The following is a 27,799-nucleotide window of genomic DNA, read 5'->3' as shown; positions in this document are numbered from 1 at the left end:
ACAAACTAGAAGGAACTAGAATCAAATTCAGTCAACCACTTTCAAATGACCGTTTCTCAGATAGAAGGCTCATTACAAAATGCTTCATATCTCTGTTCTAACTCCACCAGCAATAGTGTATCATAACAAAAAAAAGAATATTACTAAACTAGTTTTTAAAACTTTAATAGACAGTTTTAACTACAGAAAGATGCAGAAACCAATGCTGACCTTAAGATTTACTGATTAGTCTTTTTTTTTTTAACATTTATTTTTGAGAGAGAGGAGAGAGCACGCACAAGCAGGACAGGGCTAGAAAGAGGGAGACAGATCTGAAGCAGGTTCCACTCAGTTAATGCAGAGCCCGACAGTGGCTTGAACTCATGAACCATAAGATCGTGACCTGAGCCAAAATCAAGAGTTGGCTGCTCAACTGACTGAGCCACCCAGGTGTCCCTACTGATTAGTCTTTAATCTTTACTTAGTCTTTACTAAGTTTTAATAATCTTTAAGCCAAATAAAACAGAATATTTGGAGTAAATGTAGCAACTAAACTGCCCAGGACTACAAAACTATATTCTATGTCTCAAAAAGAAAAAAAAAAAAATATCAGAGCAAAACCATCTTTCCAAAGTATGATTTTACTGAGGTCTCTCATGCAAAGTATTCTTTTAATAGTCTAAAGCAAGTATTTCAGACCTCAAACCATTCACAGCATTTTAAGAAAAGGCACCAGAGATTCTGAGCTTTTCTCTTCAAAAATATTTGTAATCCTATGATACTTCCACATAATATCCATTTTAATTAAATGAAAAAACAAAATAAATAAAGTGAAAAACTTAGCAGCCCCAATAAATTGATTACTGAAAAACAGCTTCAAGAATTTTTTTTTTATCTTACCTCTACACTAGGGCTAAGGCTGCTTGGCAGTGTTTCTGAAGTCACAGTAGTGCTTGGAAGGCTGGAAATTTCCCAAGTATTCACAGGCTGTATTGGTTCAGACTGCTTTGAACGATCTATACATTTTGGATTATCCAGTAAGGTCACTTCATAAAATTCTTGAATATCTAGGGGTAAAGAAAGGAAAAAAAAATTCAGAAGTATTTTGATTGTCTAATTAAACTATGCATTGCTAAAACAATATAACTCAAAACCAAAACTTTTACTCCAGATAAGTAAAATAAGTCCAATCTTCCAATGCACTTAAACAGGGGTGGCTCAGTCAGTTAAGCAGTTAAGCATCTGACTTCAGCTCACATCATTATCTCTTGGCTTTTGAGACCGAGCCCTGCATCAGGCTCTCTTCTGTCAGCACAGAGCCTACTTTGGATCCTCTGTCCCCCTCTCTCTCTCTGCCCTTCTCTGCTTGCACTGTCTCTCTCAAAACAGATAAATTTACAACAACAAAAAAAGTGAATATTTTCTCATTTTATTATGTCACAGTCACATCAGAACTTGCAGGACATAGTGTAAAAGTTGCAGGCTCTTTACAATTCAAAGTCAAAGCTGAGTTCAAATCTCTATTCCACCACAAATCAGCTACCTGTTTAGGCAAGTTACTTAACCTCTGATAACTTACTTATTATGAATTGTTATAAGGACTGAGTGTCATATATAGTGCACAATGGCACATAATAGGCTCCTAACCAACAGTAGCTAATATCATTACTGTGAATTTTGTCTTTTTTTTCTTAAAAGTTTATTTGAGAGAAAGAAAGAGTCCATGCACACGAGCAGGGAAGGGACAGAAAGAATACTAAGCAGGCTCCACACTCCAACCTGAGCTCGATGTGGGGCTCAATCTCACAACTGTGAGCTCACAACCTGAGCCGAAATCAAGAGTTGGATGCTTAACCAACTGAGCCATTCAGGTTCCCCTGTTTCGGTAAATTTTGGAAGACATGAGTCATTACTGATATTTTATCTTTGTACCATCAGTATCTCCTCAATATGAACCCCTCACGTGGTTTTTCACACCAAAGTAAACAAAAAAAGTAAATAGTAAATTAAATACTGTACATTTTAGAATCAATCAGACATATGACAAACTCTTTAATTTTTTTTAATGTTTATTTATTTTTGAGAGACAGGGTGTGAGTAGGGGACGGGCAGAGAGAAAGAGACACAGAATCTGAAGCAGGCTCCAGTCTCTGAGATGTCAGCACAGAGCCCAACATGGGGCTTTAACTCAGGAACTGCGAGATCATGACCTGAGCCGAATGAAGTTGGACACCCAACCAACTGAGCCACCCAGGCGCCCCAGACATATGACAAAACTCTTTAAAAAACCCATACATTTACTTAAAGTAGCACAGGATAATTTAAAAGATCAAGCTACTTTGCTACCAGCTGGAATTATTATAAACTTAGTATATTAACAATGATTGATTATTCATGCCATTCAAAAGCTCTGAGTGTTAGTCATATGTTTAAGTTCACCACTATTATATTCTTTATTCACCTAATGGCATACTTTGAGTTGATTCTTTTTTTTAATGTTTATTTTTGAGAGAGAGAGAGAGAGAGAGTGTGTGTGTGAGAGCGAGCACGGGAGGGGCAGAGAGAAAGGGAGACATAGAAACCGAAGTAGGCTCCAGGCTCTGAGCCATCAGCACAGAGCCCTATGTGGGGCTTGAACTCACGAACAGTGAGATCATGACCTGAGCCGAAGTCAGATACTTAACCAACTGAGCTACTCGGGCAGCCCTGAGTTGATTTCTTAATGGGGAGAAAGTATCATTTAACAGCAAAGGTGGGGCATTATCCTGTACAGAATCATGTACAATTACTATAAATAACATTTAGACAGAATAACTTTTACTTATTTCTATGATGAAAAGATTAGTATCTCTTTTAAAAACCAATTTCTGAAGACAGTAGAGACAAAGTAATTCCCTTTTAATAAGGAGTAGCACTGTAGAACTTTCTAAGTAAAGAGCTAATAAAAACTAAGCTCAGCACAGTGAGGTAGTATCAACCTACTTCACAGGGTGTTAAGAATATTACTAGAGAAAATTCTATGTAAAAGCATTTTACAAACGAGTTACTATATAAAATTGCTCATATAGCCATCATGAAAAAATAATGAACTCAAATTCAGAACATCAGCTACAAAGTGTTCTTACCAAAAATTGTTTAAGCTGAACCTAAATCAAGCCTTCAGAACCAACTTGAGTTCACAGGACATACAGTGGCTGGAGAAACAAGTTAAATGACACCAGAAAAGCAACGGGAAAAAAAACAGATCTAGAAGGGGACATTCCATAAGACAACTGGCAGTTTCTTTAGGAAGTCAATGTCATGAAAAGGAAACTATTTGAAAGCGAGAATTTTTTTTTTTTTTTTTTGGTAGAAAGGAAACAAAAGAGACGCAGCTATCAACTGCAATGTCTGAGGCTTGACGGGGGGGGGGGGGGGAGGAGGGAGGAGGGTATAAAAGACATTGTGACAATTAGAGAAATTTAAATAGGACTATTTTTCAGAAAATATTACAGATTTTTTTTGTAGAAGACATATATATGAGTATTATACATTTATGTAGATATTTCTATATATGTAAGAAATACATATTTTATATAAGTAGGAGATATATATCTACAGAACTATAAAGAGAGAGGGAGAGGTATCTCCTATTAAAAAAAAATATGCCAGAGCTCCTAATACAATTATGCCCAACAGCACTAAATGAGTGTTGAGTAACTGGATGATTACCAATCTCAAGAAAAGTAGCCCCCCCCCCAAAAAAAGAAAAGTAGCACATTATCATTATGTAAAATTATTATATTTTCCATTATTGTAAGTCAAGTTTGAAATCTTAACTTTCTGTGACCTTTTATTCTACACTTAACAGAAATATTGTTGTGTTACCCTTCAATAACATCTCTGACAAATATCTTGATCAGTGCTGTCCAAAAGAACTTTCAAAACATTCTACATCTGCCACTATATGGTAGCCACTAGCTACATATGACTATTGAGCACTTAAAATGTGACTTGTGTAAATGAGGGACTGAATTTATAATTTCATTTATGTTTAATTAAATAACTACATGCAGCTAGTGATTATCATACAGGACAACAGAGATCTAGACTACTATAACTTTGAATAGCATTTTATAGAAAGATCATAGAATAAAATGTTCCCTATGTGAATTTTCCAAAAGTTCACTCACATCCTGTCAATTAAAATGCCTCATCTATTAAAAAGTCCTTTCTAATTTGCTGTATCTGAGCTCTTACGGACTGGAAATCAAATATTCATATTATTTTAATTACATCAGGCTTAAGACAAAATAAGCTGAGTAAACACCTATTAGAATGGCTATTATCAATAAAACAGAAAATAGCAAGTATTGATGAAGATGTAGAAAAGTTAAACCCTTGTCCATTATTGGTAGAAATATAAAATGATGTAGCCATTGTGGAAAACCATACAGTGGTATCTCAAAATATTAAAACATAGAATCACCATTTGATCCAGCATTAGATCCTGGGCACATATGCAAAACAACTGAAACAAGTATTCATACATCACTGATTCGTCATCAGTGATGACAGCAGCATTATTCATCGCATCCAAAAGGTGAAAACAACCCATATGTTCATCAAGAGATAAATGATTACAAAACAGAACGTGGTATATACAATGTAATATTATTCAATAATACGTGGTATATACAATGTAATATTATTCAATTTTTAAAAGGAATACAATTCTGATACATCCTACAACATGGATGGATGGATTTTGAAGACATTATGTTAAGTGAAATAAGCCAGACACAAGAAGACAAATATTGTATGACTCCACTTATATGAGGTAGCTAGAATAGTCAAATTCATAGAGACAGAAACAACAGTTGTTACTAGGGACTGGGGTAAGGAAGGAATGGGGAGTTATTGTTTTAATGGGTACAGAGTTTCAGTTTGGGATGATGAAAAGGTTCAGGAGATAGAGGGGTGATGGTCACAAAACAATGTGAATGTACTTAATGCCTTCAATTGTACACTTAAAAAATGGTAAATTTTGTTTTGCATATTTTATATTTTATCACAAAAAATTAAGCTGAGAGAGATTCTAGGAGAGCTTAAATGAGTCAAGTGCATGGAATTTCATATGTAAGTTTTACACTATTTAAATATCTTTGTTTCATACTGAGGTCAGGAAAACTGATACTGCCAGACTGTTACCAGATTATTATCTATCCCCAGCTTAAAAAGAGATTCGTTACCACACTTGGCAAACCAAAACCATATGCAAAAGTACTGAAATATTTCTGTTAACACATGTATAGTGTGGTGACATTTTTGGTATGACAGTTTGTCAGTTATTATCACTTTCCTTTAAAATATATAAATATATATACACACACATCTTTAATTTTGACCCATATCCCATCTTGACTAACATTCCACACATTTTATTTCATTTGTCCACCACACTTCCTCATCTTGAAGGTATCTCAAGACTATAAAGATCAGCAACAAAGTAACACTTCTTCAGAAAATGTTTATCTATTACAATTTGTTCAGTTGTATCAATAAAGATTTTTCAAAGGTATGCCTGATCAAAAAGGGCACTCTGGAAAAACTGGACACAGGCTGAGCTTTTCTTATTAAGTCCAAAGTACTTATTATTTCCCATGCTATCAGCAGTCCCTGTTCTTTATAAGCTACATTTTATGTCAGAAAATAATTATAACACTTATCATAACTATAAAGATTTAGCAAAGAAAAAGATTATCACTGTGACAAGAAAAATATTTTTACAATAACATTCTAAGACTCAAAACATTACTTTCTACTTTTTCTTTAGATGTTTCTAACCTGGGGAATATAACACTGAGTTCCACAAGATATCTAGCCTAAATAAAGCAGAAGTTACTACTATAAGAAGTCAAATATAACAAAAACAAATTCTAGTATAATCCCAATCTTTCCTACTTCTTGAAAATGTTTAACATGCTAAAATCTGACATTCCAAGTTATTCTCAAAAAACCAACTTCATGAAAATAAATAAAGGCATTCAATCAATGAATACTAATGGAGTGAATATGTTTTAGGAGAGAAAAGAATTGAAAGATGAGGTATAATAATAATGTCTTTGAGAGATGGAGAAAACTGAGGAAAAATATGTAACACTTAAAAATCATATAACACCATCTTAAAACAGGTAGATTTAAGAAAGTAAATCTCTACGGGCGCCTGGATGGCTCAGTAACCTGGTTAAGCAGCCGACTTTGGCTCAGGTCATGATCTCACGGTTCGTGAGTTTGAGCCCCACATCAGGCTCTGTGCTGAGAGCTCAGAGGCTGAAGCCTGCTTCCAATTCTGTGTGTGTGTGTCTCTCTCTCTCTGCCCCTCCCCCACTTGTTCTCTGTCTCTCAAAAGAAATGAATAAACATTAAAAATTTTTTTTAAATAGGTAGATTTCTATAAAAATGTGATGGCTATATTTTCAGGTGCTACAAAATCTTACACACACATTTATTTTAAATTTCTATTACTACCCATGTATTAACATTTTTGAAAATTAAATTAACCAGCTTTTTGACAATGAAAAATTCTTTTTCAATTCTGGTTCGTATAAATCATTTATATGTTCCCATGCCAATAATATTCAATGCCAATAATCAGGGCTACGCATAATTATATCAAAATGTACAGACTATGAAAACATGTAATCACAGCAAAATAATGCTTCAGTAGTCCCATCTCAATACTATTTAATGAGAAATTGCCAAATTTACTATCACATGTAAAATGACAGAGTCCTTCAATAAACCTATGCAAACAATTCACTTGAGTCAACTCTAATCTTCAATCTTTCGTATGAAAGTATATAGAAAATGGGAGAATATAGTAGTCAAAATGATTGCCATTTAACAAATAAGAGTAATTCCACACTCATCTGAAAATCCATATAGCTCACCCAGATGTACACCAGACACATAATTAAAATGACTAATTACATTTTTATTTACTACCCTGAAAAAACTTATTTCCTTTTAAAAATAATGATGCACTAAAGCAAGCAAGAACACAAAAAAATGCAGGAATACTAAAACATACATTAGAGAAAACTACCCTTGAGTCATTTCACAATTAGAAACATTAATTTTGTTGAGCCTACTGGATCAGTCATAACACAGTCTATTTCTATTTGCCATTTATAGTCTATCAAGTGCCTTCTGTTTTGAACTAAACTGGGTCCCCACAAGTCCAGTTCCTGAACAAAGATCTAAATTACAAGGTAACAAAGCTAAAAACTTACCATATATAAATTAGAAATATAGAAACAATTGAACAATCGAAAATTTCAAGACAATTAAAAATTCTAAATTAAACTTGGGCACATACAACTAGTCCAACAGAACAGAGAAGAATCATTTCTATCACCAAAAAATATATATTTTCAGGAAGTCTCTAAGATCACATATTTCAGAACTCTCTAAATTTAAGTAAAACATTTTCATTTGTCTTTGTTACTTTCTTGCAGAATTCAAAGTTTGCAAAACAGGAATAAGGAAAAGTACAAAATTCCAGAAACACCCACAAAGGAGTGTGAGGAAAATGTTCTCTAGCTTTTAGTTACCACTTTTATCATCCCAAACAGAAATACTTACAAACTCTCAAACTAAAGAAACAAAGATCAGAGTAGGAAGTCTAAGCAGTCAAGAACCTGTAATAATTTAACATAGCATTGGCAACATCTCTAATCTATGAAAATACCTTATTTCATGGAAAAAATATTTTTAAAAAGACCTTAACAGATACCTCTGCAAAGCAAATATACAGATGGCAAATAAGCATATGAAAAGATGGTCCACATATGTCATCAGGGAAATGAACCTGATGAGATACCACCATACACCCATTAGAATGGCCAAAATAGAGAACACTGACAATACCAAATGCTAACAAGGATATGGGACAATAAGAACTCTCAGTCATTGCTGGTGGGAATGCAAAATGATACAGCCACTTTGGAAAACAGTTTGGTGGTTTCCTACAAAACTAAACATAATCCTACTATACAATCCAGCAATCATGGTCCTTGGTATTTACCCAAATGAGATGAAAATTTATGTCCATACAAAAACCTGCACACAGATGTTTATAACAGCTTTATTCACAATTGCCAAAACTTAGAAGCAACCAAGATATCATTCAATAGGTGAAAACATAAACTGAATACATCCAGTGGAATATTATTCAGCACTTAAAAACAAAAAAAGTTATCAACCCATAAAAAGATGTAGAGGAACCTTAAATATATGCTGTGTGATTCCAACCATACAACATTCTTGAAAAGGCAGAACTAATGGAGACAGTAAAAAGATCAGTGATTGCCAGGGTTGCAAGTGGGAAAGAGATGAATAAGCAGAGTACACAGAATTGTTAGGGCAGTAAACTATACTGTTCGATATTATAATGGTGAATACATCTCATTATACATTTGTCCCAACTACAGAATGTACAATACCAAGAATGAACACTAAGGTAAACTATGGACGTTGGGGGATAATGATGTGCCCATGTTAAGTCTGTTAATTGTAATAAATGTGCCATTCTGGTAGGGCATGTTGATAATGAGGAAAGCTATATATCTGTGGACGCAGGAGGTATACAAGTAATCTCTGTACGTTCCTCTCAATTTTGCTGTGAACTCTAATAAAACTGGTCTAAAAAACAGTCTTTAAAAAATAAAAGAAAATATGAGCTACCATGCCATGAAAAGACATTGAGAAAACTTAAATGCATATTGCTAAGGGAAAGAAGCCAAACTGAAAAGGCTACATACTTATGATTCCACCTATATGACATTCTGGAAAAGGCAAAAAACTATGGAGACAGTAAAAAGAGCAGCAGTTGCCAGGGACTTAAAGGGAGGAAGAAGGGATGAACATGTATAGCACAAGAGATTTTCAGGGTAGTGAAACTATTCTGTATGATACTGTAATAGTGGATGCATGTGTCAGAACAACAAATATGTATGTAAAGTTTACCAACGTATAACACAAAGAGTGAACCCCAATGTAAACTATGGACTATAGTAACACTGGCTTACCAACTATAACACTAATGCAAGATGTTAATGAAAGGAAATGGAAGGAAGAGTGGTAACGAGGATACAGGAACTGTACTTTTCACTCAATTTTCCTGTAAAACCTAAAACTGCTAAAAAAAAAATTAAAGTCTAATAATTTTTAAAAATGTACAAAGGAGTATAAAAATAACATTTATATTTTAAAAAACAATCTCACTTTATTTCAAAATAATTTCCAAATGTATTAAAGATTTAAATGTGATGCTACGGGAACGTGTGGGTGGCTCAGTCAGTTAAGCGTGTGACTTCAGCTCAGGTCATTACCTCACAGTTGGGGAGCTTGAGCCCCACGTCAGGCTGTATGCTGACAGCTCGGAGCCTGGAGCGTGCTTAGGATTCTGTGTCTCCCTCTCTCTTTCTGCCCCTCCCCAGCTGTGTTCTCTCTCTCAATAATAAATAAACTTTAAAAAGTTATTTAAAAAAATTTGTTTACAATTTTTTTGTTTATTTATTTTTGAAGGAGAGAAATACAGAGCATGAGCAGGGGAGGGGCAGAGAGACAGGGAGACACAGAATCCAAAGCAGGCTCCAGGCTCTGAGCTGTCAGCACAGAGCCTGATGTGGAGCTCTAACTTATGAGCCATGAGATCATTACCTAAGCCGAAGTCAGACACTTAACTGACTGAGCCACCCAGGTGCCCCAAACTAATTCTGTTTAAAAAATAGAGATGGTATTAAAGATTCTGAATACAGGAAACATTTTTATAATCTTGGGAATAGGGAAGCTTTTCTAAGCATGATACCAAGGGCAGAAAGCACAAAGAATATTGATGAATCTAAATACAGGTTTTCTTAAAAATCAAAGTTTAAAAACAAATGACAAACAAGGAAAGCTATTTGAAACTTACATGGCAGACAAAGTTGATATTCCTAATGTAGATGTTACACCTAACGATTTTATACTTCTAAGAGAAAAGGGGGGGAAAGGTGGTAGGAGAGGCAGATGACATGAACAAATAATTCACAAAAGAAATTAAAATGAATGATGTAAGAAAATTCTTACATTGGGGGTACCTGGTGGCTCAGTCGTTTGAGCATTCAACTTCAGCTCAGGCCATGATCTCACGGTTCATGAATTCTAGCCCGTCAGGCTCCTGCTGTCAGTGCAGAGCCTGCTTCAGATCCTCTGTCCCCCTCTGTCTCTACCCCTCCCCTGCTTGGTCTCACATGCTCTCTCTCAAAAATAAACATTAAAAAAAAATTCATACATCACTGAAAATTCTTATATCGTTGGTTATTTCTTTAACCAAAGAAATCTATAATAAAATATCAAAATGACTAAAAGTATATTCCACCTATCAGAGTAGAAAATATTAAAAAGATGGATAATACCTGTATTGTTTAAGATATAGTGAATTAGTTGTTATTCCACATACTACCTAAAAAATTAAATTGAATATAACCGTTTTAAAACATCAAAAGCCTTTTTTTTTTTTTAATTTTTTTTTTCAACGTTTTTATTTATTTTTGGGACAGAGAGAGACAGAGCATGAACGGGGGAGGGGCAGAGAGAGAGGGAGACACAGAATCGGAAACAGGCTCCAGGCTCTGAGCCATCAGCCCACAGCCTGACGCGGGGCTCGAACTCACGGACCGCAAGATCGTGACCTGGTTGAAGTCGGACGCTTAACCGACTGCGTCACCCTGGCGCCCCTCAAAAGCCTTTTTAAAATGCAAATCCCTTTTACCAAGCAATTCATTTCTAGGAATTTACCCAAAGGATATAATAAATGATGTAGAACAAAGAGACATATACAAATACAATGTTGTTTGTAATACAGAAAAGTTATATACTTAAGTGCTTCTACGAAATCATTAATAAAACTATAGTAAATCTATACAATGTAAACAAAGTAATTAAAGACAATACAAACCTACTGATATGGAAAGATATCCAATGAGAAATTTTGAGATGAAAAGTTAATATGTATATACACACTACATACACTTAAGCAAATCTAACTTCAGCACCTCCCTTCACCAAAAAGGACAATTCTACCTATTAGTCCACCCAATAAGTCGTTGCACATAAAAAGTGAGAAGGGAGAAGACTGTTCCCTCAGGTAGTCTCCGTTTTCATATGCCTCTAATAATGTAAACATCTCTATATCTCACTGCACTCAGTCTGATTCTAGAATTATGTGCTTTTGTACAAGAGATCACTCAAACACAAGCCAACTACTATGCCTGTTGCCTGACTGAAGAAACAATGATTTCTTTCCACTAGAGAAAAAAACAACTATATTGCAGTTAATGAGAGACAGTGTTAAATTCCGGAAGGATTTTCACGGGTAATTTTAATCTGATGCAATTTTTCACTTTACACAGAGATTATAAATCTCCATTCGCATCGTAGGAAACAACTGTTTTAGTTGTGTAGAGAGTTTGTTTTGCAAAATCAAATTATGTATAAATACATAAAGAATAACATTCTAGAAGGATATTCACCCTATGGAAGGAGGTTACCTTTGGTGTGAGATTTTTCTTGACAACATTTTATATAAAGTACAATTAGGTGATCTTAAATGCTTTACATGGAATATGCATTATTTTTTATAATAAATTCCATTTTGGAGAGTTAGGCAACTAGAAAGCTGAAAACACTGCAATATAACCCAGCCATTTCAGAGGGAAAAAATTCTATCAGTTAATTGACTAAAAGCAAGTACAACGTTTTCACAAACTAAAATATGCAATAGTCAAGTCTACTCGAGAATACTCTGCTTCTTCTAAACCTATGTACACTAAAACCATTTTGATCCCCAAAAAGAATATCCTATAAAACTTTAAACTATGTATTACAATTTGTGTTTTGCACATTAGAAACAGGAAAATGTCAAGCCAATGTCCAAAAATAAGTTATTTCAATATTTTAAGTACCATTTGACTAACAGTCATAGGGTATTTTCACACACATATTCCTTAAAATGAGGTAAGTATCAAAAGGAACCAGAACTTCTCAGAGAAATGGCTGATTCCAAGGCTGGGCAAGATACCTACAAGATGAATCTGGAATACCTTGTTAGGCCAAAAAAATGAGAAAGTACTCAAAATACTAGGGGCATGTGATAAGGACATAAAAGCAAGCTTGAGAGAGTTCTCACCAAATGAATCAGAAACAATCTGAGCACCAAAATCATTAAGGATGATAATAAATATCAACGATTAAAAGAAAAATGATACAGGGGCGCCTGGATGGCTCAGTCGGTTAAGCGTCTGACTTTGGCTCAGGTCATGATCTCAGGGTTCATGAGTTCAAGCCCCACATTGGGCTCTGTGCTGACAGCCCAGAACCTGGAGCCTGCTTTGGATTCTGTCTCCCTCTTTCTCTGCCCCTCCCCCACTCACACTCTGTCTCTCAAAAATAAATAAACACTAAAACAATTTTTTTAAATGATACATATATAGATAGATAAATGGGAGAGGAGGGTTCTTACAGTAAAATGCCAAGCGTTAATTGGAAAACGTAGAAGAGTGCCACTGTTATAAAACTTCCATTTTTCAACTGTCATTTTCAACATAGTAAAAGGTTCAGGCAAGCATCATCAATGGACACTAAGTCTAGGTGGAAATTTTGCTAAAAAACAAGACATACACATGGTGTTGAAGTGTCACCCCCACATACTGCTTATAAACAAGGAAAAAACACTAACTATGGAGTAGAGAAATCAAACACCTTAATTGGGTAATCAAAATTAACAACATCGATGAAGGAAAGATATCTTGTACCTCTGAATGTACAGAACCCTAGGGAATACATAACCTGAATCTAATCATAAGCAAACACCAGAGAAACCCAAAATTAGAAAACTTATATAAAAAAATAAAAGAAATGGGGAACTGTATCCTTCAAAAATGCCAATGTCATAAAAGACCAAGCTATGGAAATGTGCCCAGACCAAAGAGATATGACAAATGAAATACCTGGTCCTAGACTTGAAAGTATACTGGAAAAATAATTTAGAAAAAAAAAAATTTAGTGGGAAAACTTGACCCTACATAGATGAAACTGCTTAGACCAGAAGAAATATTTACAGATGCTTTTACAGCCCTGTGATTACAAGGTTCTGAAGAGAATTCAACCAGATTCAACATAATCAAAGCACTGCTTCAGAGCAGTCATAGGCAAAACTATTAGCATATAAATAATAATCCAATTCAATCAAAACCATCAACTGAAAAATTAATAAAAATTTCCTCCAATTCTATAAAGTTTTAGCCAATAAAATGATCCACAGCCTGTAATAAATGTTTTCCTTTCTCAAACCTAGCTTGCAAAGTCACACAAATGAAGTTAGTAAACTAAAATACAGTATCCCTGGGACCAGTAAGAAACAAAAAATCTAAGAAATTTTGACATTTTACCATCATAGCTAGAAGTTCACAAACCTTGATTACTAAATACACTTTCCAAAATGTGTAAACTCCGCAATTATAAACATCATTCCATCATAAATATTCTCCTTCAAAGTAAAAACTTAAAAATAAAACCACTGAACCTACAGACCAACATCTATGTTTACCACGCTTGTTGTTAGTGTTCTTTCTCACATTAAAATATTCAACTTAAGATAACATCCTAATAACAGAAAGTGAGGAGCAGCTCTGGATTCAGATGGAGTTCAGATTCTGGCTCCACAATTTAGTATCTGAAGGTCCTTGAACAAGATCTGTAATCTCTCAGTGCCTACTTTTCTAATCTATAAAATGATATAAAATGACACAATCACCTCATAGATGAATATACGCTTCATAGGATTATAACAAATGAGACACTTGCATCACACACAGGAAAGTACTCGATGAAATGTCAGCTATTATTACTTTTTACATATACTTAAAAAAGAGTCATAATCTCATACCCATTAGGATGGCCACTATCAAAAAAACTGAAAATAACAAGTGTTGGCAAGAATATGGAGAAACTGGGGCCCTTGTGCACTGTCGGTGGGACTGCAAAATAATGCAACTGCTATGGAAGGCAGTATGATATCCTCAAAAAATTAAAAATATAAATACCATATGGTCCTATAATCCAATTTCTGGGTATCCCAAAAATTGAAAGCAGTTTTTCAAAGAGATATTTGCACACCCATGTTCAAAGCAGCACTATTCACAATAGCCAAGAGATGAAAACACCCTAAATGCCCATCAATGGATGAATGGATAAACAAAATATGGTATATACATACAGTAAAAAAATTCAGCCTTAGGTAGAAAGGATATTCTGTCACATGCTATCACATGGAGGAACTCTGAGAACATTAAGCGAAATAAGTTAGACACAAAAAGACAAGTACTATATATATGAGTTATTTACAGTAGTCAAAATCAGAGACAGAAACTCCAATGGTAGTTACCAGAGGCTGAGGGCAGAAGGAAAAGGAGGGTGTTGTAGAGTTCTGGTTTTGAAAGAGGAATAAGTTCTGAACTGTTTTTTGCACCAATGTACTTAACAATACTGAACTATACATTTAAAAGTGTTTAAGAGGTGCCTGGGTGGCTCAGTCAGTTAAGCATCTGACTTTGGCTCAGGTCATGATCTCACGGTTCATGGGTTCGAGCCCTGCATCAGGCTCTGTGCTGACAGCTCAGTCCTGGAGCCTGCTTCGGATTCTGTGTCTCCCTCTCTGCCCCTCCCCTGCTCATGCTGTCTCTGTCTCAAAAATAAATATACACTAAAAAAAATTGTTTAAAAAAAAAAGTGGTTAAGATGATGCACCTTTTTTTCATTTAAAAAAAAGGAGTCATACTTTTTGAAAGCCAGTACCTACAAATTCAAATGTTCTTTACCATGTTTATAAGGCCTACTGAAACTCAGTTAAAAGGACAGCAACAAATAAAGTAGAAGTCAAAAAATCTCATAAATGGACAGTATTATTTATTACATGATCCATCTTCATTTTGACAAATCTCATAACTAAAATAAAACACTGCATTAAAATAAGCTTGCTATTTATTGCAGACAAACTATACAAATCCCATGACTCAACTTACTCAAGTCTCTAAAGTCAGCCTGATCTTGAGCTCAGGTTCTCTTCCTGTGCTCAAGAAAAGCATAATTGTTTGATCCCGTAAGTAACGCCCGGGGGGGAGGGGGGGGGGAGGGGGGGGCTAGACTAATATGAAATCTTTGAGGATTACAAAGATCATCTCAGACCCCAGATAAACCTAAGAATCATAAATAACCTCAAATCATGCTGGACCTGAACACCTGGGATCTGACCTGGAATCAAACAACACCCAGTCTACTTATTTATAAATTTTTCAAATGTAAGTGCAGAAAATGAGAATACAAAATCAAATATATTACGTTTTCAAATTGTACTCACCTAAATTAAGGATTAAAATTAGGCAGACTTTGTCTCCCATTTACACAAAGATAATCACCAGGTATTTGGAGAATAAATTTTAAAGAAATGTATAGCTCATAAACTTTTTTTTTTTGATATAACTTTAAATATTCAGCTTTAAAGAAGCAACTTATCACCTGAAACTCAAAAGTTAATAAAAACTTTGCTGTGTTCAGTAGTTTTTAAACCTTCAAAGATACTAGCAAACATCAGAGCTAGGACAGTGATTGCCATATTTCATTGAAATGAGGACATCAGTTCTAAGATGTACCATTCTATCATGTGCCACTAAGAATGTAAAATCATTTCCAACACACATCAGTCATAAAATGTATCCCAAATTCAAAGATATTAAAATATTTAAAAATTGTTATCTCAGAACAGATGTAATGCAATATACACATACTTGTTCCTCTGAATAACCTCAGGGTACCGGAAACCTAATCTATATAATGTATCAACTACAGAAGGAAGAAGAAAATAAATCAACATTTCTATAGCATCAAAACCCCAGCACCCCACACAAACCTTCTTTAAAATGCATGAGAACAGTCAATGCAAACTACCAGTTCAAAGAATCAATAAATAAATAATTATGCAGACAACAAGTACAAAGAAGTAACTACATAATTCACTATGACCTAAGGAGATGATTTCCAAACTCAAGCAGTCAAGAACCTTTGAAACAATTCAGATTGTCAAGACCCATGTCTCCTTTAATCCAACGGTCCACAGACACTACCTCAGAAAAAATAGCGCCGCCTACTAAAGGAAAAAAGTTAATCCAAGATTTTTCAGCACCTACTATGAACACAATACTCTAGTGTAGCTCAGGGCGATTTACAGGTTTAAAGTACGCTAATGTGCTGTTTCAAGAACAATGGTACCGGTGCAAAGCAAAAGGAAAGTCTTACTAACCTAAACATTTTCAGACTGAAAAAAGTAACAAAGGTTAATAAATTAACCCAATTTCAGCAAACACAAAAGAATGCATTTATTTAGGCAGTGTCAACAATTAATTCAATTACAGTGTGCAAACACATAAAGATCTCTACTAAATTCACTCGTTTCAAAATTCCTAAAATCGATTACTTTTCTTACACCAAAATTCGGTATCATATCCTATTAAACATTAAAATACAAGCAAATCTAAATATAAGGTAAATTCACAACCAATGAAATTATACAGAACAAAGAAGATCACCAAATACAAACTTGTCCGAAAGCTAATTCTATTAGAATTCAATCACATGTAAGAGCAGATAAACACTCAAAACAGGCAAGGCAGAATACATTTTAAAAATCCCTCCAAACACAGCAAATCTACCTCCAATCTACAGAGAAATCTAAGAAGCATAGATTCTATTTACTTCACTGACCATTTAATTTTCTTCAAGTTGCAGACTCCACAAAGAGAGGGACTACACCTATCTGTCTATAGGTAAATGAGGACATAGAAGTCATACTATTTTTTTTCTAAACATTGACTCTACTAAATAAAACATTCTAAGTTTAAGGTTGATTTAGAAAACCAAATGACTAAAAATGTTTCCCTTCCTTTTTTGTTGTTTTTTCAGAGGAATCTAATTTGATCATCCATTTGGACCTTAAATGTCAGAGCTTAGAAACTGAAATGTAAAAATGTCGAGGAGTTTAAACAAAAAAGACAGAATGTTGGTAATTTTTGAAAATAGGTTCATTATATTGTTAATTATGTAATAGTTAATTATACTGTTCTATTCTTGTGTATGGTTTTTAAAGTCTATGATAATGGCGCGCCTCGGTGGCTTGGTCGGTTAAGTGTCCGACTTCAATTCAGGTCATGATCTCACAGTTCGTGGATTCGAGCCCCACGTAGGGCTCTGTGCTGACAGCTCAGAACCTGGAGCCTGCTTCAGATTCTGTGTCTCTGTGTCTCTCTCTGCTCCCCCCCTCCCACACTCTGTCTCACTCTCTCAAAAATAAACATTAAAAAATTTAAATAAATAGATACTATGATAAGGTTAGATATTTTAAAACTATTCAGGTGTACTGAGTGGTCTTCCTTAAAATCTTTAATTTTACAACAAACTTAATACAGAGTATCAATTTAGCAGTAAGGTTTTTTGACAGGGTACACTAACTTAAAGGTAATCCACAAACACATCAAAAGTTACTCTATCAATAGATGTTAGGTCATACCAACTTGAAAGTTACTAAGGAAACAAATGTAATGCAATGAAGTACATATCTAATTTATATAGTCAATGATTAATTTAAAACCATTTCATTCTTAGAATTGGAAGGAACAAATTTTCTAGTTCAGTGGTTAACACTTTCCACGTACCTAGAGGCCACAGACAAATCATCTTGTTTCATAAATTGGGAATTGTGTACAAAATATAAGACTTTGTTTTAAAAAAGAATCTAGCTACTTTAAAAATCAGGAGGGAGGGAGGGCTAAAAACCACTGTTCTAATGAACTCACATTCTACAGCTAATATAGCAACCTAGAAAAGGTTAAATGACTTGTATAATACCATTCAATTAATGGCAGTGTAAAGAAGAGAATTTAGGACTCTTGACTATTTGTCCAGTTCTTTATTAGACCAATGCACAACCTTAAATTTAAGTTAGTTATGAATAATATTGTTTTAATGTTCTTGTCGATAAAATATTAGACAAAATAGCAAAATCACCTCTAAGATAATTTTCCAGATCTAAAATTCTGACTCCATGAATGCCAAGTTTTAACAGAGGTCCATATTAAGGAGACGTATGTCCTCAAACATAGAAGAACTCTTCAAACATTTTGAGGGACTCCAGAGAAACAGAAGTCAAATATAGAAACAAGCTAACAATTAAGTTATTCACTCTTGTCTTTTTGGGTACTGAAACATTCTTGCAACTTCTCCATCTTTTATTAGTTAATGCTAGGATATTACACACTATCGCCAAAGATCACTGAAATAATCATAATGAAAGTTTTTTCAGTTATCAGGTATTTTTTGAAAGGATATTGGCCTATCAGACATACAACTCACTGGATGTTCAAGTTACTGAATTCCTTACAGAGAACTGAGTAAATCACTCTGTTAAGTTTAAAATAAATGAATTCAGAGGAGCATTAAGTCTAGTTGACACATAATGGTCACAAATAAAGTTTTAATTCCCACCTATTAAAGCCTGAAAGAGGTTGCTCTGAAATATGTTAATAACCCGTTCTATGGAACTTCTGAGCTGTCGGTCTTCAGTTTGGCTTAGTTTTGAACGATATTCTTCCAAAAGGTGCAATGCTCTCTGGGTGTCTGAGAAGAAAAGCAGAGTCTGATTAAAATTACACATATACAAGTGTTACACACTATTTATGCAAATAATCTGTGAGACATCTAAACACTTCCCCAAATCCTCTAGGTCAATCAATGCTACTATGTTCACACACACACACACACATTCCCTGAAATAATCAAAACATTTTAAACATATGTCACAGAGAAAGGAGGAAGGTGAGCAGTTTGTAATAAATGTGGGCTAGCAGTCTACCACAATAATCTACCACAATAAAAGACTGATCAAATATTAGTTAACATGGCTTCAAGTGATCTGATATGCAAAAGCAATTACCTATCTATAATTTGTCATGATAATCCAAATCGTAAATGTTTCAAAACACTAGTTCTTAGCCAGGATCCCACGTTTATTCACAAATCAGTGTTTAGTAAGAATGATAAAGTAAAATACTAAAACACCAATTCAGAGTTTTTGAAAAGACATTTCAGAGAAAACAAAATTAACTGCCTCTCTAGTCACTAAAGAGATGTCAAAAAAGAAAGTTTGAAAAATATTTAGGTGGTTCTCCCTTCTAAGGATATGAGGCTTAGATTCCCTAAGTACTAAGGCTAGGACGATGCTGTCTCATCGGAGCTGAACATTTTTAAAGCACAGCAATCACAAAACATACACACAGAAAAGCAAGTGACACTCGCAGGAGAGTTCTGAAATAAATTCTCACCTTGCTTCCGGACCGGCATTTTTCTCCAGTATCAGGAAGAGGGCACACACCTTTGAAAACATAAAACAGAACGGAGACAACTAAAGCAAAGAACAGAGTCGTAGTTAAACTAGGATTTCCCCCGAATCTCAAGTCGAAAAACTCCCAGCCCTGTATGAAAAGGCCACCTGGCGAAGTTTTCCCAAGTGAAAGAAAAAGCTTCAAAACCCAGCAGTGTCAGTCAATCTAGAAAGCTTTTACCTAAGGGTGGGTACCCCAGCAAATTAAGAGCAGACAGAGAAGCTTGCTTCCAAATTCTCCTCGAAAGCTGCTCCCTCTCCAAAGGGTACTAAACGCCTAAACGTGAGGCCACCCCTCCCCCGGCTTAAGTATGCATATTCCCCACCTGCTACTGGGGGGTGCAGAGGCGCTCCGACCCTTGGCCCCTAAGCCTGCAGCGACAGTAAGAGCGCTCCGACGCGGGACCAGCTGGGCTGATCACCCCACTCTGCTCTGGCCCCCTCCTCTCGCTTGCCTTTCTCCTGGCTCGCTTCCTCCGGGCTACTCCAGCGGGCGCCGGACAGGGCTGCGGCCGCTCTCCGCGACGCCCTCACGCCCCACATGCACACCTCGGCGGGCCCCCACACCTGCGGCGCCACCACAAAGTTCCTGCAAGCCGCGAGCGCTAGGAGCTGGGGTGCGCTCCGGCCTGAGTCGGGGCGGCTCCCCCGCCCTTCCCCGCTCCACGTCCCCCCGCCCCGCCCGGGGCTCGAGGAGCTGAGCTGAGGGGGGTGAGGGAACGGGGGAGGAGCTCCCCTCGGCGGCCGCACCCCCACCGCCCCTTCTTCCTCTTCCTCCGCCGCCGCCGCGGCCGCCTCGGTCGCCGCGGCCCGCTAGCCCGCTCGCCCTCTCCCTTCCTAGCCGCCCCACCCCCGGAACCTCGCCTCCTTCCGCGCCCCCAACCGCTCTCCCCCCAAACTTTCCGCCAAGATGGCGGCCCCGGAGCTGGACTGCCGCGCCCCCACGTGACCGCTTTCCCGGCGCTCTCAGCCAATGGGAAGTGAGGAGGCGGCTGGCGCCGAGCCCCGGGCTCTCAGCGCTGCTACCTTTGGGTTGGTAGGGGGAGGAGGGCCTGGAGGGGGCTGGGGAACGGGAAAGGGGACCCGGGAAACATCGCAAGTGAACCTCCTCTCTTAAAGGAGCGGCCACTGAAGCGGCTCTGAAGACAAAGGAGTTGACACACAGATTCTACAGGTGGTCCTTGGTGGCCCTGGAGGAGCCCGCCTTTACCTCGCCCTAGCCCACCGGTGTGTCCCGCGGTTCAGAGCGAGGAGCGCGCCAGGCCCGGAAGGGTCGGGGTGTCTGAAGAGAAACGTGACCTCACCTACACCAGATCCAAGACACACATTCCGAGACACCCTTTAACCTCACTAAACACGTGCCGTTTTCAACTCCAAGGCAGGAGAGAGTGCCTGGCGCCCCCGGGGGTGGATCCCCAACAGGGAAAAGCGGTCTCGGGGAGGAGTCCACTGCACCACCCACATTAGGGGCGGGGGCGGGCGGAGCCTGGAAGGGGGAAGGGGAGGGGTTTGTGTGGGGTTGGGGGGTGCGATCTCTGCACTGTCTTCCACTTTGTACTGGGGCGTTTTTATTATTCGCCCTTAAGTAAAAGTTTTTTGGGGGCGTGAGGGGTTGAATTAAAGAAGGGCACATAAAACAGGGAGACAGATTAAGAGTTTGATGATTTTACTAGAGGGTTTTTAAGTCTAAGTGATTAATTCTAAGCGTGAATGTGTTTAAGGGTGGAAAGAAAACATTTGTTCCTTCTTTCACTTGCTCATTCATTCACTCCTCCTTGCCTGTGCTCCCCAGCCCAGTCATCAGTCTCAGGTTATTACTCCAGCTCTGGAGGCCCCTTTAAGAGCTCACCTGTAGCTACCTCTTCCGAAACCGAGCCGCCCTCAGCGCCCTTAGCGCCCTTAGCGCTCAAAGCTGGGTTAAGTTTTGACTGCAACTCTGAGAGAGACCTCGGGCCGGCCAGGACCCAGCTCTGGGTCTGAGCTACCCAGGTTGTAGAAGGAGAATTAAGAGAAATGTCACCGTCCGGGTCTTTGAGCCTCTTCTGGATAACGGGGAGCTCCCTCCTCCGAGGTCCAGAGAGAATTTGCCCAAAGTCACCCAGAGTTAGTAACAAAACGGGAAACACGAAGACCGAAGATCGTCTTTCAGGGAAGATTGCTCTTCCCAAGCAAACCTGACAGACTTTCACGGACACCAAATCCTTGGGCTAATTAATAAAAGGGAAGTCCTGGAAACTTTGTACTGTAACCATAAAAGTTACTCAGAGGTATGCTAACCACTGGGTTTCACTTTGGGATTGCACCTTGGAATTCTAACTTCAGTGAACCCAACGACTTTAGAGCTCATCTTGACCCACTCTCTCAGTTTAGGATTAAGAAACTGAGGTTCAGAGAAGGGAAGCAAATTGCCTAAGGACGTATAGGCTTATCGGTGACAACAGCCCTGGAATTAGTTCTCCTAGCTCCTGTACAGGGCTCTTTCCACTGTGATTTTGGACAACTTGACAGTGGTATGTTGGTATATTGGCTGCAGACCTCTACGCTCTCCTGGATCAAGCATCTTGGGAACTTGAGCAACAGTTTAGAGCAACATTTCATAGAAGAAATAGGATGAGAAAGTGAAAAGAAGCTCCTAAAAGCAAGAGCTTAGAGAGATTTTTAAAATAGTGAAATGGGAAGGTTTTTAATAGTGAAAATGGCTGATGGCATGCATGCTATTATTAAGACTTCTTTGATCAACTGTGAATGGAATCATTCCACTTAAGGAAGCATTCAAAGAATGGAATCTCTTCAGAATTCAGGAGGAAGGAGGGATTTCACCCTCACCCTTAATATCATTCATTATTCATATATGTTCACTTGCTAGGCAACGAGGATAGAAATAGTTAAGATCCAAGCCCTGCTCTCAAGGAATCACAGCCTAATAACAAATGGATGAAGGCCAATGAAGCTTTTCCCAAGGGCCACTGTAAAACCAAAAGCAAAATTTGGGTAAGTTTTCAATGTCATCCTAGTCTTCTGCTAAGAAGAAAGAGGAGGGGGAGGAAGAAGCAGGTGACATGAGGGCATGAAGCTTTCCTTCTTATCATCCTCTAGCTCTGTTGGTTGTCAGCAGTGTCTAAAAGCAGAAATGAAGCTAGCATCTATTCCATCCTTAGATAGACAAGTCCACACCTAGAATGAGAGGCTTTTATTCTTTCTTCCTCATTCCTCCTTTCTATTCGTCTGTATTAGTTATCTATAGCTGCATAACAAATCCCTCAAAGCTTAGTAGGTTAGTAGCTTAAAACATAGTAGTTTAGTAACTTAAACAGCAATAAACATTATCTCACAGTTTCCACAGGTAAGGAATTCAGGAGGACCTTAGCTGGATGGTTCTGGCTTAGGGTCTCAAGAGATCACAGTGAGGATGTCTACCACAGCCAGTCATCTAAAGGTTTAGCTGGGAGTAAGGGAGGCTCTTCCAACATGGCTCACTCACATGAGTCAATGCTGACTATTGGTAGAAGGCCTCCTTTTTTCACCATGAAGATCTTTCTGTAGGGCTGCTTGAGTGTCTTTATGACATGGTGGCAGACTTCCTCCAGAGCAGGTGATCCAAGAGGGCAAGGCATCAGCCACAACATCTTTCATGACCTAATTTCAGAAGTAACACTCCATCATTTCAACAGAATCCTATTGTTTACTTAGGTCAGCCTCAAGACTATGAATACCAGGATCTAAGAATCAGTAGGCGCCATCTTGGAATCTGGCTACCACATCATCACAACATACAAAACAATAACATCTGGATTTCTGCAAACAACTTTCATTTCCTTGAAGTCTTCCTTTATGCAGGTAGCAGCCACCATTGAATAGGATTCAATATCGCATCTGATTGCTTTCCAACTTCCTCATTAAAAAATTTTTTTTTAATATATAAACTTTCCAGCTCCATGTTAACTTTCCTTTCAAATAACTTAAAAGACCTAAGAGTCAAAGGATCGCAGGGAAAAGCTCAAAGCTTGAATTCTTCTATTGAGTTGTCAGAGAGTTGATCTCAAAGAACATTGTCTCTCAGTTCTAAACTTTCCCTCCCCTACTATCCTTCTACCCAAGCCACCCTTATAGCTTCACATCTCGATCTTTGTTCTTTCCCCTGTTTAGGTCTGAAGCCTAATCTCTGTGAAGGTGCTCAGGTCCTGCCAGAACCTACTGCATCTTTTTCTCCACTCTGGCAGAGTGGCAGTATACTGTCTGTGCCAAGGCAATCACTAAAAGGAAAGAATTTAATGCTGTCAAAAATGCTTATGCCAGCTTAGGCTGCAAAAAGAATAGTGCCAAGAATGATGAGAGTAACCATGCTGGCCAGATCTCCACAAATTGCTCAGGGGGCATTTCCTGGCAGCCAACTTTAGGAAGGGTCTACTTAAACTAGCATCTGGAAAGAAGAGAGTAACCAGAATAATCAGGGATATGAAGCCTTAACCACGGGGGAACAATTGTAGAATCTTGGGTCATTTCTTCGAGAAAAGAGATACCTGGGGAGCTTGACTTCAGTCTTCAAACAGGCTTATCCTGGGTATCTGGGGGACAGGAGTGAAGTTACAGGGACACAGGAAGTTCTTTTTTTTTTTTTTAACCATGATTTGTCAGAATTGTCCAAAATTCCAAAGAGCTGCCCCAAGGTGGTGAGAGTTATCCATCAAGCACAGGCTGATGAAACCAGCAAGGCTTCCTTGTCAGAGAGATGTAGATACCCAACACAGAAAGTTGGGCTAAGGGACCTCTGAGATCACAATTCTAAGCATTTGAAGGTTAGTCTCTGCTGTGGTATTACTGCCATTTTATCTATATCAAGAATTGATTCTATCCAGTTTAAGTGGCACAGAGACTGATCTCCTTTGCATAGATAATTCTTATCAGAATAAAAGGTACAGGTTGAAACCAATTCCCTTTAAAATGTGGACAGTCACCCATCTCCATGACAATTAGTCACTGAACTCATGCTTCTAAATGTATAATCCACCTCAAATTGCTATGTTACAGTGTAATGGGTTCCTAAGTGGGTGTAGGACAAATAACTGCCTCCCATTTAAAACTGGTATACTTTTATACTGGTGTAACCCTTTGTATCAGGTTCAAAGACAGATTTAACACATTGCAGTCTCACAGCAACCTATGAGATAAACTTAATGGCTATGATTTCCCAATTTGCAGAGGAAGACACTCAAGAAGAAAGAAAGAATCCAGTTTAGACCACTACAGCTAGCTGGTAATGGAGCTGGGACTGAACATTAGCTCATTGTTTTTCTCATTAGACTATGTTTCCTTTTCTCTACTTGACTCCTTTCTTAAAAAACAAACAAACAAACACCCCCCCCACGCACTGTGTGTGTGTGTGCATGTGTGCGTGAGAGACAGTCAGAAAGGCAGAAAGACAGTAAGAGAAAGAAGAGAGACAGTGAGAAAAATTCTGGTAAAATAAAGCACACATAATAGGCTAGTCTTTTATCTATTTATCATATATTTGAATGCCTTTAACAGCCGAGACAATTTTGATGGAAATAGGAATGTTGCCTCTGACCACAAGGAAATAAATATCCACACCCTAGTTATATGTTATGACTAAATGAGTTGGTTGTTTTTTCTCCTTTTACATGCAAAGGTATTTATTTAAACCACATTAACTTCCTCCTCTCCTTCCTTTACCCTGACAGGTACCCTTGAGTATGAATGAGAGGTTTTGCAACTGCAGGGGACATCCAACCTGGAAGGGTCCTCAGACACTATCTAGTGCTGTCCCCTCATTTGACAGACATGCGAAGTAAGCTCCAGAAGAGCTCCCAGACAGTATCAACACACAATTATCAGAGGACTTTTTAGTGACAGCAGCACACTACCAGTGTTTCAGGAATAATCAGTCTTCCTCTTGGCAGGGAGAGGGAATAGGAATTAGTAATCTTTTCTCAAGATACATTTCTAAGTTTAACCAAATTTGCCACTATGCTTTTGAAGAACTTGGGGTATTGACAGAACAGTGGGGTCCCATATTGAAATCCTTAGGATTAATACCCAAATCTCCTTACATGAGACAGCCTCCTCACCCCACTCCCTGCCAAGAGGATTACCAGTGTCTATTCAAGGACGGCTCTGGGTAGGGCCCCTTGGCCAGATTATCCTTTCATAGGCAGAGAACACAAATTTGGAAACGTAATTGGAATTTGAAGAAACACTATGAGAATTTTAGGAAGTCATTTTTACTCCATTTTTGAGATGTGGCTTGACTAATAGAATTCTGATAAACAAAAGAAGCCAAAAGATTCTTTATATTTGGACATGAATTAAGTCCAGTGACCAATCTCCTGTAGCACAGAAAACTCCCACAGTTTTCCAAAAGTTTTCTGTGCCAGTTTTTCATTTTTGGGAAATGACACTCGCCAGAGCTGTAATTTTCCTGTTCCTCATGTTGTGTAACCCTGAATTCTTTATTATTCCCTTATTTTAAGCTCACCAGAACAGTAAAGACAAAAAATCATTTAAATCTTACTTTCTATTTAAATTTTCTTTAAATTCCAAAAGATAATTTTATCAACTGAGACTAATTATTTGTAATCAAATTATTCTCTACCTTTTACAGATAAATTGGGCTACAGTTGAGGAAACTTCCAAATATGCTTTTTAAAGGTCCTGCAAAGTGGTGCCAGGGTGGCTCAGTAGGTTGAGTGTCCTACTCTTTATTTCAGCTCACATCATGATCCCAGGTCATGGGATCGAGCCCGTGTTGTGCTCTGCACTGAGCATGAAACCTGCTTAAGAGTCTCTCTCTCTTCCTCTGCCCCTTTCCCCCCAACTCTCCTCTTTGTAAAATTTTTAAAAAAAATTTTTTTTCAACGTTTATTTTATTTTTGGGACAGAGAGAGACAGAGCATGAACGGGGGAGGGGCAGAGAGAGAGGGAGACACAGAATCGGAAACAGGCTCCAGGCTCTGAGCCATCAGCCCAGAGCCTGACGCGGGGCTCGAACTCACTCACCGCGAGATCGTGACCTGGCTGAAGTCGGACGCTTAACCGACTGCGCCACCCAGGCGCCCCTCCTCTTTGTAAAATTTTAAAAAATTATTTTAAAAATCCTGCAATGGGGCACCTGGCTCAGTCAGTTTAAGTGTCCGATTTCGGCTCAGGTCATGATCTCGCAGTTTGTGGGTTCGAGCCCCGCGTCGGGCTCTGTGCTGACAGCTCAGAGCCTGGAGCCTGCTTCAGATTCTGTGTCTCTCTCTCTCTCTGCCCCTTCCCCACTCACACTCTGTCTCTCTCTCTCTCTCCTTCAAAAATAGATGAACATTAAAAAAAAATCCTGCAAAAATCCCCCCAGTTGGATATCATTTCAAATTATAAATTACCATATGAATAAATAAAGTAAAACCCAAGATCGGGGGGAGACAACAAAATAATAACTACTAGAACAAAAATAAAAAGGGGAGGCATTACCAATTGCTAATGAAGATGAATAAAGTAATTTAAGAATAAGGGAGGAACAAATATTTAATAAGAAATTGTGCCATAGTAATTTAGAGAAGCTTTGATGCAAAGGAGCAGAATAAAGCTATGTCTCCCTTCTTTCTTCCCCTCAGAAAATCACTCCCAAAATATTAGAATAAGAAACTTGTTCCTCCATCTTCAATGAAAATAAGAGTGCTTAAAGACTGAAAGTAGTTGGATAATTGGTCAAATTCAAGTGCCTGAGTTGGGAGTTTGAGGAGTGGTAAATACCGCCCCCCCCCACACACACACAAAAGGTACAAAAAAAAAAAAAAAACAAACAAAAAAAAAAAAACCCATACCAGCCAAGTAGGGAGAAAAAATGTGGTGTGTGTGTGTGTGTGTGTATGTGTGTGTGTATAATGTTAACATGTTCATGATGAATGTAAGATTGTCTCTTCTATTTATCCTCTGTACTTCGTGAATATTTGAAATATTTCTTAATTAAAAATTTAAATCTAAAAAATTAAAAAATCATGTACGTTTGTCTTGGTGAACCCGAAAAGGGAGTTAAAGAAATATAAGCTCCAGATGCCACTGATGATGAGGTACCTCTAGAAATGGCGGGGCAGGAGCTGAAAACAAGAGAATAGTTAAATACCCTTATAAAGAGAAGTTAGATGCTAGGTTCCCACACATTCAGGTAGGCAACCACCTTTCTCTTCTTTTTCAAAAGACAAGAGCTTTATTTACTGGAGAAAATGAGAGGCTTTAGGTCTGGGGACACCAGACATAGAGAAAGATGGTGGTTATAGCACTAAAACAAAAGACTAAGGGAAATCTGCA

General features: G+C 37.8%; 1 protein-coding gene across 9 annotated transcripts in view; it reads right to left on the bottom strand.

Annotated features, from left to right (window-relative positions):
* Positions 1 to 20,912, bottom strand: part of DLG1 (discs large MAGUK scaffold protein 1) — a 275,223-nt gene extending 254,311 nt beyond the window's left edge. For 6 of the 9 annotated variants that reach the window (XM_047100296.1, XM_047100301.1, XM_047100302.1 and 3 more), the window contains exons 1-4: positions 19,948 to 20,155; positions 19,434 to 19,483; positions 18,598 to 18,729; positions 880 to 1,046 (exon numbers count right to left, since the gene is read on the bottom strand). In XM_047100296.1, the coding sequence (XP_046956252.1) occupies positions 880 to 1,046; positions 18,598 to 18,729; positions 19,434 to 19,452 (318 nt within the window). In that variant the 5' untranslated portion in view covers positions 19,453 to 19,483; positions 19,948 to 20,155. Of the gene's footprint in view, positions 1 to 879; positions 1,047 to 18,597; positions 18,730 to 19,433; positions 19,484 to 19,818; positions 19,920 to 19,947; positions 20,156 to 20,702; positions 20,726 to 20,796 lie in introns of those variants that run through there. The other 3 variants (XM_047100299.1, XM_047100300.1, XM_047100297.1) reach the window with 3 other exon arrangements.
* Positions 20,913 to 27,799: the final 6,887 nt, after the last annotated feature.

Source organism: Lynx rufus, unplaced genomic scaffold (assembly GCF_022079265.1).
Source record: "Lynx rufus isolate CCGP_SWC_20201006 ecotype Redwood Valley unplaced genomic scaffold, mLynRuf1.p SCAF_5, whole genome shotgun sequence".
In the NCBI taxonomy this organism is placed as follows: Eukaryota; Metazoa; Chordata; class Mammalia; order Carnivora; family Felidae; genus Lynx; species Lynx rufus.
This window is presented reverse-complemented; position numbering and strand designations above follow the sequence as displayed.